Source organism: Drosophila gunungcola, chromosome 3R (genome assembly GCF_025200985.1).
Source record: "Drosophila gunungcola strain Sukarami chromosome 3R, Dgunungcola_SK_2, whole genome shotgun sequence".
Classification (NCBI taxonomy): domain Eukaryota; kingdom Metazoa; phylum Arthropoda; class Insecta; order Diptera; family Drosophilidae; genus Drosophila; species Drosophila gunungcola.
The window spans coordinates 7906740-7917780 of NC_069139.1; the positions used below are offsets into that span (position 1 = coordinate 7906740).

The 11041-nt window shown below is 39.3% G+C and overlaps 2 protein-coding genes across 4 annotated transcripts in view; one reads left to right on the top strand and one right to left on the bottom strand.

The window, feature by feature from the left end:
- Positions 1 to 7044, bottom strand: part of LOC128252486 (tyrosine-protein phosphatase 99A) — a 116096-nt gene extending 109052 nt beyond the window's left edge. For all 3 annotated transcript variants that reach the window (XM_052980246.1, XM_052980244.1, XM_052980243.1), the window contains exons 1-2: positions 6908 to 7044; positions 1374 to 1789 (exon numbers count right to left, since the gene is read on the bottom strand). In XM_052980246.1, the coding sequence (XP_052836206.1) occupies positions 1374 to 1488 (115 nt within the window). In that variant the 5' untranslated portion in view covers positions 1489 to 1789; positions 6908 to 7044. The remainder of the gene's footprint in view (positions 1 to 1373; positions 1790 to 6907) is intronic.
- A 1433-nt stretch (positions 7045 to 8477) lies between these two features.
- Positions 8478 to 11041, top strand: part of LOC128257648 (aminopeptidase Ey-like) — a 147186-nt gene continuing 144622 nt past the window's right edge. Inside the window, exon 1 of the mRNA XM_052988746.1 lies at positions 8478 to 8481. The gene's annotated coding sequence lies outside the window, so the exon portion shown is untranslated. The remainder of the gene's footprint in view (positions 8482 to 11041) is intronic.

An 11041-nucleotide genomic window follows, 5' to 3' on the forward strand; every position in this document is an offset into this window, starting at 1 on the left:
AACTTTGCGGGTCTGTGTGCGTGTGCCAGTGATGTTTTTAATATTTATTAAATTTTCATAGATTTGTATTCTTTTAAAACATTTTTAATAAGTTTTCTTAAATAAGAAATTGCTTGCAATAGCTGAACTACAATAACTTAGTCTAAACTAACCTTATCGACAAAAACTAAAATAAATAAATATTAAACATGAAGAATATATGGCAAAATAATTTTGTTAGCTTATAAATAATATATAAATAAAACAAATTCATCTAGACATTTTTTATCTTTGTTTCGTTTGCGAAAATCTTCTTATTAGAAGGATTTTCTGAAAACGTTGATAGTTTCTTTAAGCCTAGGATTTAGCTAAATAGTCGGAGACTTTGGCATAAATACAACCAACTGTACATAACTACTTTTTGTTTTTTGAAAAGTTTTTTTTTATTGCATCTCTTGATGACGAGCGAACTGCGCTCATTTGCGTGTATATTTTCGAAGCACACTTTTTGGGGCCGTGAAAAAATGTGTGTCAACAAAAGTTTCGGTTTTCAAGCGAATTGTGTCCGCTTTCACTGCTCTCCAGTGTCGTTGTTGCCACTATTGCTGCTGCTCTGTGACCGAATCTAATGGCACTGGAGGGAAAGTCGGAAAAGTCGGGCAGACAAAACCTGCCTGCAATTAGAGACCCCAGAGGAAGTTGGGTATACAACCATACAACCCTTTTTTGACAGTTGCGCGAAACTAGTTATGCTGAAATAATTAAATGTAAATTATTGCCATGTGTACAAAACTGTGCTCATGTTTACTTATTTATTTGCCAGTTAATTAGTTCGGAATGTGCCCCAGAATCTGGTGACTTTTCCTGTTCTGTGGGCATTACAAACCACGTACAAGAAATGTAATTATTGTCATTACATCAACAATGCAGACAAACACACTCTCACACACACACAAAATAAAAATGTACACTCAAGCAAAATAAAACAATGCTAAATAAAAAACACTACGCTGGCATTTCCAATACAAAAAGTCCGAGTGCGAGGCTTTTGTTTATTTTTGACATTGACGTCCCTCATTAATGTAAACGAGGTTGGCTGGCATAAAAGGGCGACCTTCTATAATTATAATTAATACGAAAAGAACATGAGCTCTCTGTCCCCCATTTGCCGAGTCAATGAGCTCAGTTGACCCGAAACCAATGCAGAAAACAGAAGAAAGTCCTGGGGCAAAGGGTGGGATAAGGAACTACGACAGAAGAACCTCACTAAGTGCGTCTTTCGCGGCATTAAAAATTCCATTAGCTGCAAACTGCCCGCGTTAATGAGTGCCGCAAACAACTGATAGAAATTTTGATCACACCCCCTTATAAATATATATTTTCGCGGGACTTACCGAAGATGCGTCCTGCCCGCGAAGCAGGCAAGATGGCCAAAATCAGGAGCAGCACACAGCCAGGAATGATGAGCCCTCGATGATTTCCGTATTCGGCCGATATGCGCAGCGTCATTTTGTTTGATGCGATTAGGGAGTGGCTTTTAGTTGGTTTTTTCTTGTATTACTTTCTCTTTTATCTAAAGCAAATTTTGCGGTGGTTTGCGTTACGATTTTTTGTGGATTTGGGTTGGATTTTTTTTCACTACTGCCCTTAGGCTTGCCGAAATCAATTTACATGTATTTTTTGTATATTTCCAGTGCCAATTAAACTATGTTTGCGAGTATGAGCTGCAGCGTTTTTAGTTATTTTAGTTTGGTACGGTTTAGTTTTATGTTTGCACCGATTTTTGCTTTAGGTGATCATTTCGAATGAGCTGCAAATAGTAAAGCGAAAAAAGGGAAAATTAAATTTTGTATAAATAGGATCACATTTGATTTGGTTGCAGTTTTAATATATTTTTGCATTCAAACAATTAAACTTTCATAATAAACCTTATTTTTTGAGTCATTAAAATCTACTTGGTCTAGAACTATTTTCTTCAATACTTTTTTTTATTTTTTGATATTAAGAATAAATGTGACCCTTTAAGAACAGAAGTCTGAATTAAATATTATTTTCGGTCGTTTAACATAAATTTTATGCTGATTTAACTTTTCATTTTGCGACAATTTTATATTTATTTTTTAACAGGTTGTGTACTTTTTTCACTTTTCAATTAAAGGGACTTTTACGGTCTTCTAAAGCCCCCCTAGAAACTATCCCTTTCGTTTTAGTTTTTGCGGCTGCGAAATTAACTAAAGATGTCAGTCCCGAACAGCGGGAAGCATAAAAACCGTGTGTGTCAGAGTGTGTGTGCTTGTGTGTGTGTGTGTGTGTGTGTGTGTGCTAAAGTTTATATGCTGAAAATGAATTTGGCATTTTTACAACAAGCGAGAACAGCGGCGCTCTCGGAAGTCTGACAGCATAAAATGGAGTGAAATCTCTGCTGGTGGTGTGTGCAGTCAACTAATGTGGCCAAAAAGGAGCATAGTGGGTGGTGCAGTGGCTGGTGCAGTGGGTGGGTGGTGCAACTGGGTGGGTGGGTTATAAAAGCGGGCTCCATAGTAAAAGTGAAATGCGCCGGAGGCGGGATGCACATTTAATGCGGCAACAGTTACAACATGTGGCAGCAAATGGCGATTGCTGTTGGCCCAAACAACTTGGCTTTTGACTATAAAAATGGCGAGCGAGTGAGTTGGCCTTAAAGCTGCCACGCCCCCTTCACCAGCTTTGGCAGCAGCTCGTGCAGGCGAAACAACACAAACAATGAAAAACAACAGCAACAGCAACACCAACAACTACAACTACAAACACTGACAACAACGCGCTACCCGACGCACATTGCACATGACGTAAATGTTGTGGTTGCTTTTAAAAACTTTGTTTTAATGTGTTTGCTGCAGGCTGCAAGTTTATTTTTTGTTAAACCCCCAGCGACCCCCTTGTGTTGACGTTAAAATTTAAAGTTCAAATTTGTAACCTTCACGTGGAAGTTGCAATGAAAACAGAGCGATGTGCAGATGAAAAATCTTTTTGATCCTCCGGCGAATACACTTATTATTGTTTTTTTTTTGCTTTAACACAACCACTTTTGAATTTGTAAATTCGCACCAACTCCCTTCTGATGTTATGTTATTTTTTCGACAATATTCACACACATGTTTGATTCATAAAAAAAAACCAAAGAAGTGCTGGCAATTTATTATAACTGCGGCAGCTGATAATTGAAGTTATTTTCCATATTACAAACCCTTGGCTTTCATGTGGGGAAAAACACGTTGACTTTTTTCACAGACACGACAATGTGTGTCTGGCCGAGTTTTGGAACATAAAAACTCAGTGAGTGCAAATAAGTTTTTCATGAAGGGGTGGCTGTTGTTGTTTGGTTTTGGCCGTGGCCAGGATACAACATTAACGTAAGTTTGTTTGAGTTATCGGTAAACAAAAAACCGTATTAAAACGTTGAATTTTTTTTGAATATAAATATTGCCTTTGCTTAAGCATCAGACCATTCCACAAGAACTGCGGATTTATTCATGACGGAACTTTATAATCTGTTGAAGAAAAATACATTTTCCATATAAATTGGCCAGAAAAAGAGTTTTTTCCTGCACAGCTATGACAGCGATATTATTTATGTTTGATTAATGGAAAATTAGTAAAAATATTAGTCCGTCTTTGACAATGAATAGATCATTATTTGAAGACAAACAAACTAGGTCCCTAAATTTAGTGCCAGGCGGTTGGAAAGTTTAACTGTTTAATTGGAACAACATTGCTGTTGCTGATACACCATTAATCACTATTATTATTTCCCAAAGACTTGTGTAATTCCTCGAAAAGTGGACGCCTAATGAAGACATGGGCCCGAGAAGCCCATTAATAGTCGCGGCTAGACGACCTCAAATAGTCAACGCCTTACGCTAAGCACCTTAACGACAATTGCCCCCTGGAAAAACATTTTCATCTCCGGTGGCGGTCCGTCAGTGGTCCGTCACTCAACAAGTTACACCCACCCAAGCCCAAACCCAAGCCGTTAGGAAAATAGAAAACTGAGAACCACCCAAATCCAGTTCGTAATGACCGGTTGTGGATTGCAGAGTGGCGCAATGTGCCCGGGGCAATTAAAGTGCCTCGGCACTGGTAGTTGGTGGTTGAGCAACATTTTCTCAATTTTCCACATTATTCCGAACGCGGTGCTCCCGTTCCGTCGACCATTCTTGGCCATAAGACCCCTTTGGGTCCGCAGACAGTTCCGAGCCGCTTTCATGCCCCAATGCTCCAAACAGCGAGCGGAAGACAGTGAGGAGCGTTAAGTAGCTGGATGTCAGTGGCCGATTGCAGTTATGACAACACCACTTCCAAGTGCAGTGCCTCCCGTTTGGGGGCAAACTTTAAATTAAACAGTAGCCAGTCGAAAACCAGCGGGAGATGTGATTTGCACAGAGAAAAAGTATCACTCAAATTGGTCAAATATCAAGAAAAAATGCATTTGCATTTTCATATTTGTTTGTACGGATATTATTTATCTTTCATCTATAAATTATGCGACGTGTAAGCTTTCACTTAAAAAGCATTTGTACTTGCCTTTGAAAATAATGTGAAAACTTTGGAAGAAAAAACATTTTTGTAAAATAATACAGAAAATATGTTATTATCAAAAAAAAAAAAAAAAAAAAACTAATTAAAGTTATAAATGTGCTGTTTTGTTTTTATATACAAATTACTAAATACTTTGCATGCAAATTTTTTTAACTTGATTGAAACACCATTTATTTTGTGAAATCACAATGTTTACAGATTTTTAATGCTTCCAATTTGTTTATTAAATGTTTTGTGCTAATAATGCTCTTTTCAAAAGCAACGAAATACTTATCAGTCTATTGTCACTTTAATAAAAAGCTTTTAATATATCATAATAAAATAGTGGTAAAAATTTCTTTCAAAAACTCTGAAGCTGAATCGTTGCACATTTTTTTATGTGCATAAACACAAAACTGAGCGGCAGTGAAGAGCGAAAAAATATGGCACTGCATTTGCCATGAGCCACGAGGCAGGACAACAAGCAGCCCGGGAATTGTCGGAGTAGAACCATACAAAATATGCAAGGGACAGATGCAACAGCAACAGCACCAGAAACAGCACCAGAAACAGCAACAGCAACAAAAGTTGTAATTTACAGCTTATTTACGTTGGAATAAAAAATGAATTAAGACAACGAAGCAGCAGCATGACAGCATCTTCCTCCCAGGGCAACTCACAACTCACAGCTCGCAAAAGGTAAATGCATAAATAAATCAGGCAAAGTCCAACAGAGAAATGTGAAAGAGTGGAGCACAAGCTGGAGCAGGTAAATGCCAGAGTGTAATTAAATGCTTTGACATGATAGAAAAGCAGTCAGTTAACTGACTGGGAATGCTGCAACTTGCTTAATTAGCACGGCCAGAGGTGTTGGGGAATGTCCTTTAATATAGATTGAGCCGGCTTAAATTGTGAAGGAAAAGCAAACAAAAACACGAGTCAAGTGAGTGCAATATCAGGAGGACTTGTCTCTACATTTGTACCGCTGTCGCCACTTGCCGGCACATATAGATGGAGATTATAATGCCAGACGGTTCACAATGGGTGTGCGAAAAATAGAGAGAAAAATAGAAATAACAACTGCAGCAGCTTAAGTGCAGCTACAGTTTCTGTGCGACTCAAGTGCTGCTGCTGCCACAAAAAGCGCGGATGGTGAATCCAAAACACAAAACATTCACCCATCCACCCACCAACAAGTTGCCTTTGTTGCAAGTGCAACAACTGCAGTTGTTGCCGCCATGAAAGCGCCGCTTTATAAATCGCAGGCAGCAACAATGAAATTATTACACATAACGAAACGGAATTTATCACATGCCAGCCACATACGCCTAATCATCGTGTAAGCATTACTGAAAACTCAAAAGGACACTCGACTAATTCGGTTTGCGTTCAGGCTGCAGCCGGAATTTATTTTATTATTTGCTGATGTTTGCAATTTGGGCACGTGCCGCAAATTCGAAAATAGTTGAACGTGTGCCACACACTCGAGCCAAAAATCCTTCTCCTCCAAAAGGTTAAGCACACAAACACTCTCGTTTCGGGCGTCCAAGAACCATTTTTGCGCTTCGCTGCCTTTGTTGACAAACATTTATTGGGTGGCTTGGCCCCACAAACATAATGCGAAAGTGTGGTAATCGCAATAAGAGCCACTGCCGAAATCAGCGCAAATTTAGTGGCAAAGCAAATAAATTTATTTTAGTTTTGCCAGCCATTGTTGTTTATTTTATATTTTATTTTTTTATTTTTTCTTGACGACGAAATGTCTCAAGTCGCTGGCTGGATGGCTGGATGGCTGGCTTTTATGGCCCCAACAAATGGCGGCCATGGAATTAAGAAAAATGGCGCAAAAAGGGTTCGCTGCTTGGTGTTTGTTCAATGGCACATACAGTCGATCGGGTGGCCCTTTGTTTGGTCGCCACCCCCCACACCCCCTGGTAAAATCCCCAACTTGCCCTAAACAATAATGTCGGCTATTAGCGGCAGGGCATGACCGAACGAATCCTGGGTCAGCAGTTTAAAGTAAAACTTTGCTATAAAGGGTCTTTACTTTTCCCCGAAATGCCAAACCAATTTCTGGGCCAGCAAGCCGACTAGCCAACCGCCCACGACACTCACTAATTAAACTAATTAACTGAGATGGCCGAGCGGGATAAGTTGGCCAAAATGTCTTGGCCAACTCGCTTCAAGACGCAAATTGAAAGGGAAAACGCTCCGCAAAGTGGGTCAACAAAAGTAGAAAGCCGCACCATCCTCCGGAAAATGCAAAATATGCTGCAGTACGAGCTTGGAATTTTATTTCCTAGCTGCCTCGATTATAAATCGTTTAGTTATGCTTTCGGGTCAGACCGAAACAAAATCTGGGGATAACCACCTTTAGCTGTGTTTTATATTCTGCAGCACAAACGACCTTCGCTCAGTTACTGGTTATTCCTCGAGATCGTCGTTAGTTTGGAACTTGGTGCCCGCCAAGCACACGAACACAAATAAAAACTTAACACCGAACTTGACACCGACTGCCGCATTTTATTTTCGGATTTTTCTTATCTTTGCTAAATAGGCATTATTATTATTCTGGCATTCACTCGAGATATATTTTTTCGGCTGGCTTGAAACACTTTTCGGGCCTTGTTGGCCTCTTGGGCTGAGAGACGTTCCGTTCAGCGTCAGGATAAACGCGCACACACGCGACGCGAACGCACGAAGTCCGGCAGCGCCAGCGGACACATCCTTACGAGCGCACAACAAACACGAAACTGAGCCGCTTCGTTTTTGCGCAAATAAATTCCCAGCTGAAAGTCAGAGGCCGCCGTCGCACCACCACCCCATAAACCCCCCTAAAAGGTCGCTGCTTCGTGGCCGGCTTCGTCTTTCTGGCGGCTTTCACCACACACGGCTGATAGCCACAGCCGAACCTCCGAATGTCTGTTGCCTAGATTTGTGCGCGGGTGGACACTTCGGCTTTTCTCCTCCCGAGAGCGAAAGGACTCTCCCAGAGAGAGAGAGAGAGAGAGAGAGAGATAGAGAGCGGGAGAGCGCGTTCCAATTTCAACTCCGAAACTCACCACTATGCAACTCCGAATTACGGTGGCCTTATCACTGATAAGAGAAGCGCTCTTTGGCGGACACGACCTTCTCAAATCGCTCAGGTGACGAGCGTCCTGATACGAACGAACCGAACTGGACCGGCAAGTGTTTAAAGCAATTATGGGGCAGCACCAGAAAGCCATGGCTTGGCAGTAGTTAGTAGTTGGTAGTTAACTTAGGCTGGCGTATTTTATCATCCTTTAATGAATCTAATTCTTAATTTAATTTAATTTTAAATTTTCTTTATAACCAAGTCTTTAATTGATAAATGTTTTTTTACTTCCAAATTAATTTATTTTATTTATTTTTATTTAAAATTATTAATCTTTAACTAATAAAGCATTGTAGCACATAAGTTATAATTTAAAAGTGTTTAGATTTAGAATGCCTGTCATCGGATTTTCAAAATGCCAATAAATGAACATTTGCTCACCGATTTTTTATTTTATATTTTCTTACTATACTAAAATTCAGGTGAATTTGTTTTTCTTCTCCCAGTTGTTATCTATAAAATCTAATCTTATTTGAATGTTCATTAAATTTGGCTCTAAATACAAAAATCAAATAACAATTAACGGAATTGACAAACCTTGGTTGTAAATGTAACATGCTTCGTTTAACAGATACCGTTCACTACAGCGAGGCTATATTCGAAATGTTTTCAATGATTCGAGCCCAACAGGCACAAAACCTTATTTGTGTCTACCTATAACAGCGGCAATGTAAGCGTTTTTGCCAAAACACAAAACCCCTCAATTTTTTACAGCTGTAATAATGAACTCTAGTTTTGTAAACAGTTGTCCCTTAACATCATTTTACAAAGCATTGAACCGCAGGAGAGTTTGTTCGAAGTCGCATTCGGATTTGTGTTCTGTCTTTGCAACTGTAAACATATAAGCCTCTAACATTTTAAAAATGTACCCTTAATAACAGGAACTTCCCCTTGGTTCTTAGCGAATGTTATGTTTCGTGACCTGTTGAAACTTCGAATCGAGTCCTGGCTCTGTTCTTGACTTCGACTGTCTAGGAAACAGAGGGCCATGTCTGAATGTTAAGTATATGTTGGCATTGTTAAAATCAGACTGGGGTAGACAATTTCTTTGGCTGCTAAAGTCTTCTGTTTTTCTTCGAATGCTTTTGCTTCCCCTGGTCTGGTTTTTAAATAATGTTAAACTACTAGCCTCTGCTATTGGTTTTACATATCCGTTTCATTAGAGTCAGTATGAAGGCAAGAGCTTGAAAAAGATAAGTTCTTCGAAAATAAAAAGCACACATTATACGATTTATAAATCCTTAATAGGCATTAACCGTTGTATTATTTGAATCAACTTGTCGTTGAAAATATAATTTTAAAAACTTTTCCAAGATTTCTAAACAGAAAATTAGGCAGGAATGTTAATGCTTGATTTATGACAGGGCTTAAATCCCAAAACAGGCAACAATAGTAACATTACAGACACCACCATTCTGCATTGTTATTTTTCCATCTACAACATTTGCTCAAAGGAGAACTTACTTTGGTTTATGTTATGTTTTCTACATTACATAAATATTCGGCTGTTTTCAATTACATAGCATTGTCCTTTCAAAATGCACAAACAACATTATCTGAAAAGAATACATTTCAGAAAAATGTTGCAGTGAACAGCATCTGAAATGTTGGTCTATGTATGTAATGGCGCATACCCATTTATGCAAATAAATATTTGTGGTAGTTAACTATGCATTTTAGCAACTCGCTTAAATGTATCTCAAAACTAATACCTATTGCCATATCTGACGGTACTCCCAATCAAACCCAATAATTTGTTGTGCTGATCAGCACACAACTTCCGCAATTATCCTAGTGCCCCAGGCACCTGCCCCTAAACGATGGCCACGCCCCCTTGAGCCGGTCGATTGCCCACAATTTAATAGCAATTCCAATGGTATATGTATCCACCCCACACCAACAACAACATCCTGATGCAACTGGAGTTCCGAAAACGGAGCAGAAAACCCACCCTCAGGAAGTCAGCAGTGCAATCGTGTTCGCAATCCTGTAATCGCAGGCTCTTCATGTTGTTGCCGTTGTCGTTGTCAACGCCTTTAAAGAGGAGAAAAGGGAACATTAAGGATCAACCCCTAAACGAAACCAGCCACGATTTATAACACAGTTTAAATTGCAAAAAATTGCAACAGTGATAAGGGGTCGCGATCTGGCATCGAGCATCGGGCGAAACCGAAACTAATTGGCAACAAGCGCAATAAAAATTATGAACAATAGCGGAAATTAGCCATGGCATCGGAATAAGGGAAGGGCGGGCAAAGTCATTCGCTCTGCGGTTTTTCGCCAACTGACAGCGCAGCGAAATGCCAACCAATGCGTGACGAATGCAACTGTGTCTACCAAATGCGGAGAAGTACACTGGAAAACAAATTTGTGCATTAAATCAACTTAAAATGGATACATTTTAATAGAATATTTAAGTTGATTCTTGGGTCAAAGGTATTCAAGCTAGTTTTTTATATAAAGACACTTTGAAAATATCAAGAGTAAGCTTAGGCATTGTAAAAAAACCCCATAATTTAAATAAAAGTATAAAATATGTGTTTAAAAATATTTTGACAAAAATATACTTCTTTTTATAACTAACATTGTTTGCCAAAAAAAAACCAATTCAATTAATTAAGTAGTTTTTATTTTGGAAATTTATAATATAAATAATAGCAACATAATAACAAATACAAACATATTAAATATGTTCTACACCCATGCTAATTTAATTTATTTTTTTCTGTACACTTTAAGAAGTAGATGATACAATTGCAGATGAAATTGGGGGATAACACATTCGCTGGAGACCGGAAGTTCAGGGCGGCAAAACACAAACTTTAATTAGCAACTTTTTTCGATTTTTCCATACAATCCCCAGTCGTTTTCCATGTCCTAGGCTGCTGCAGCTTCCGGCGCTGCACCTTATTTTTCCCGGACACATGTTCGTGGTAAGTTAATACCGCTCTCTATGGATCTATATATATATATATTACAGCGACGGATCTGTGTGTGTGTGTGTGGAAAAGTTTCCTTCTTGGCTGGGATAAAGGATACTTCGAGGGCGAATGACACTTGACAGTGATTTATGGCCCGGGCCACTGATAACCCGCCAAAACCAAATCCAAAGCCGAGAGGCAAGTGCAAATCCAGGGCATAGGGTGCCCGATTGTCTCACCAGACTCACCCTTAGATTCCGATTTATCTATCCATATATATATATATGTTTAGATATATTTCCATGCCGCAAATGCTGCAATTTCGAGCCAAAACGCTCGCATGTGCAATCATTTTTTATCGCAAATCTCCCCGCTCTCCACATCAGAACTCTAAGCGGCTGTTGCGAATCGCTGTCATGTGGTGAGGTCCTGCCCCGCCCCCTAGTCC